The sequence below is a fragment of the Myotis davidii genome, unplaced genomic scaffold (assembly GCF_000327345.1).
Source record: "Myotis davidii unplaced genomic scaffold, ASM32734v1 scaffold30, whole genome shotgun sequence".
Lineage (NCBI taxonomy): Eukaryota > Metazoa > Chordata > Mammalia > Chiroptera > Vespertilionidae > Myotis > Myotis davidii.
The window spans coordinates 3745156-3747709 of NW_006282874.1; the positions used below are offsets into that span (position 1 = coordinate 3745156).

General features: G+C 49.6%; 1 protein-coding gene across 1 annotated transcript in view; it reads left to right on the forward strand.

The window, feature by feature from the left end:
* The window catches only part of GSDMC (gasdermin C), a 25879-nt gene extending 24558 nt beyond the window's left edge, over positions 1-1321 (forward strand). The window contains 2 exon segments of the mRNA XM_015561658.1: positions 18-91; positions 751-1321. Coding sequence (XP_015417144.1) covers positions 18-91; positions 751-990 — 314 coding nt within the window. The 3' untranslated portion in view covers positions 991-1321.
* Positions 1322-2554: the final 1233 nt, after the last annotated feature.

Below are 2554 nucleotides of genomic sequence, written 5' to 3' on the forward strand. Positions count from 1 at the left end.
TGTCCCCCTGTCCCCAGTGCTGAGTGACATCCAACATGTTCTGCTGGCTCAGTCTATGGAGAAGAGGATCCTCCTCCCGCAGAGGGACCTGGTGAGCACCCCCAGGGGCCGGCGTCCTGGGAATAGAGTGAGGGAAGCCGGATAAGAATGGCTCTGAGAAAGGAGAGATGACTGGGGTTGCTGCTGGGAGGGGAGGGGAGGTCCCGGTGTGGGCCTGGGAAATCCAGGCTGCATCTCCATCTGGGAAACAGGCCCAGTGGGCATGAGTCTACCTGGGGAAGGTCTCAGTTTCCATGACAACAGTGCAGAGGGCCCCTCCCCCAGTTCTAAAATAGAAGTCTGTGAATACAGGTTTGGGAAGCTCAAGGGTTCTGAGTTATGCCCCTGATGTACTCATACAGTTACCATTTGCAAATTGGACACACTCTCTCTGTATGCATATATATGTAAGTACATATGTGTGTAGACACATACATACACACATTGCACACGCAGGCATACACACACAATTCCAAACCCCACTATTCTGCTGAGTAAGTGTCAGTGTCCCTATTTATCAGCTGAGGAGCCAGTGCTCAGTGATTTCCAACAATGTGTTCATGGTCACACTGACTGCAGATAGGAACAGGTCGCGACCCCAAAGCGCTTTCCCCCACAGTTACCCTGCATGACCCCTGGCCCTTGGGACCGAAGGTTCTCTCTTCCTGACCTCAGAGGCTGGCCTGTAACATCTGATACTGTTTCTTTAAGGTGAGGAGCATCCTGAAGCCCAACTTCAACTGCTCCCAGAACACTCCCTTTACCCTCCAGCCTGAGCTCCTGGCCCCACTCCAAGGGGAAGACTTGGCCATTACCTATGGGCTGCTGGACGAGTGTGGCCTGAAGATGGAGGTGAACAGCCCTGGGTCAACCTGGGACCCGGAAGCCCAGGAGCCCCTGTCTGCCCTCTATGGGGCCCTCTCCGTGCTGAGCCAGCTGGCTGAGGCCTGAGCCCTCCTGGGGGGCAGGCCAGGGAGTCAGTCCTGGTCCTGTCCTTTGCTGCAAACACCCGCAGGCTGTTCTCTATATTGATGAGTTTGTATCTAATCCACAAATAAGTGATAAGTCTTTGTCTTTGATTTATTTCGCTTAGCACAAGACCTGCAAGGTTGGTCCATGTTGTCACAAACCACAGGCAACTCTGGCTGCTGAGTGGGGGGATGGGTTGGAAGGTGGGAGCCCACGTGGACGTAGGGAGAACATTGAAGGAGTTTCTCTAATTGCCCAGGCACTGAGTGGTATATTTTAAAAGATCAGTGGTATATCTGAAAAGGTAGGAGCTTGAAAGTAGATATATTTAATTCTGGTTGAAATAGATCCCAGGAATACTTGGGGGATATATATGTAAACTCATAGGATTACATTCTGTGCTTCATCTATTGAATGACCTAGATTGGCGCTATTTTCTAATGAATTTATAATTGACACCAGAAGGTGGGAGCATTGACACACAGAAGGAAGCTTGTTGGTGATGGCACTTTCCTTGATTTGCTTTGGGACTTCTGAGTAAAGGCAGACCCCTCTCTCTACTCTGCTCTCCCCCCCCCCCCCCCCCACACACCCCTTTTTCCCTTCCTCCTCCTTTGCTGCCTCCCTGCTGCATTTAATGTGGAATAGGCTGGGAGAAATGGGGCCGGGGCAGAGGGGGTCAACACTGGCTTCTTTTTATAGCCTCTAGAACCTTCCTTTTAAACACTGCATTGGTTGTATTGAATAATTCCCATAAAGAGCTCTGGGAGGTAAGAGTGAGTTATGGGGAACTTAGAGCTGTTTCCAGTGTTTCTGGAAACGCCAGCCCTTCTGCTGGGATTACTGTGGTTCTGTGGGAAACCTGTTGTCTCATGCTGAGCCCAGGCAGAAGCCCTGAAGAGCTTGAATGTCGCTCAGTGAGCAGGGTATATAGTTTCTAAATGAATTCAGCCAAGCACAGGAACTGTTTAAAATATTGCAACCTTAGTCAACCCATTGGAAAGCAAGGCTGGTGCAAATAATAGGGGGACTTATGGTCTGATAGATAGAGCACTTGCATTAATCTGGAAAATAATCATTATTTTTAGTCTTAGAACACATATACTTATGCAAATCGGGGGTTAAGTTGTTCCTAGGTTTCCTTTCCAAGGCCTGTGGGAAGCAATGGAGGAGGTGACTCAGCTGTGAACCCAGCAAGCAGAACCAATAAGCATGGTGAGACCGACCCACCAGGAGTCAAAACAACATCTCATCAACATCATTTCTTCACCTGAGGATTAAAGATATCAGCCGACATCTGTGGACCTCCAGGACTGCACATAGCTGCATTCCATTCCCAGCCTCATCCTAGCCCTTCCCCTTTATAATCCTGTCTCCTGCACCCTGCTATAAGACACGATTTGAATGCTTGTAAGCACCCTGTCTTCTTAGTTGGCTGGCCTCAATAAACACCTTGTATGATTCAACCCTGCCAACCCTGAGCCCACCCGGGGATTTCCCGGTAACAGTATGAACCCTCTCCCCTGTACCATCTTGCTATTTTGTG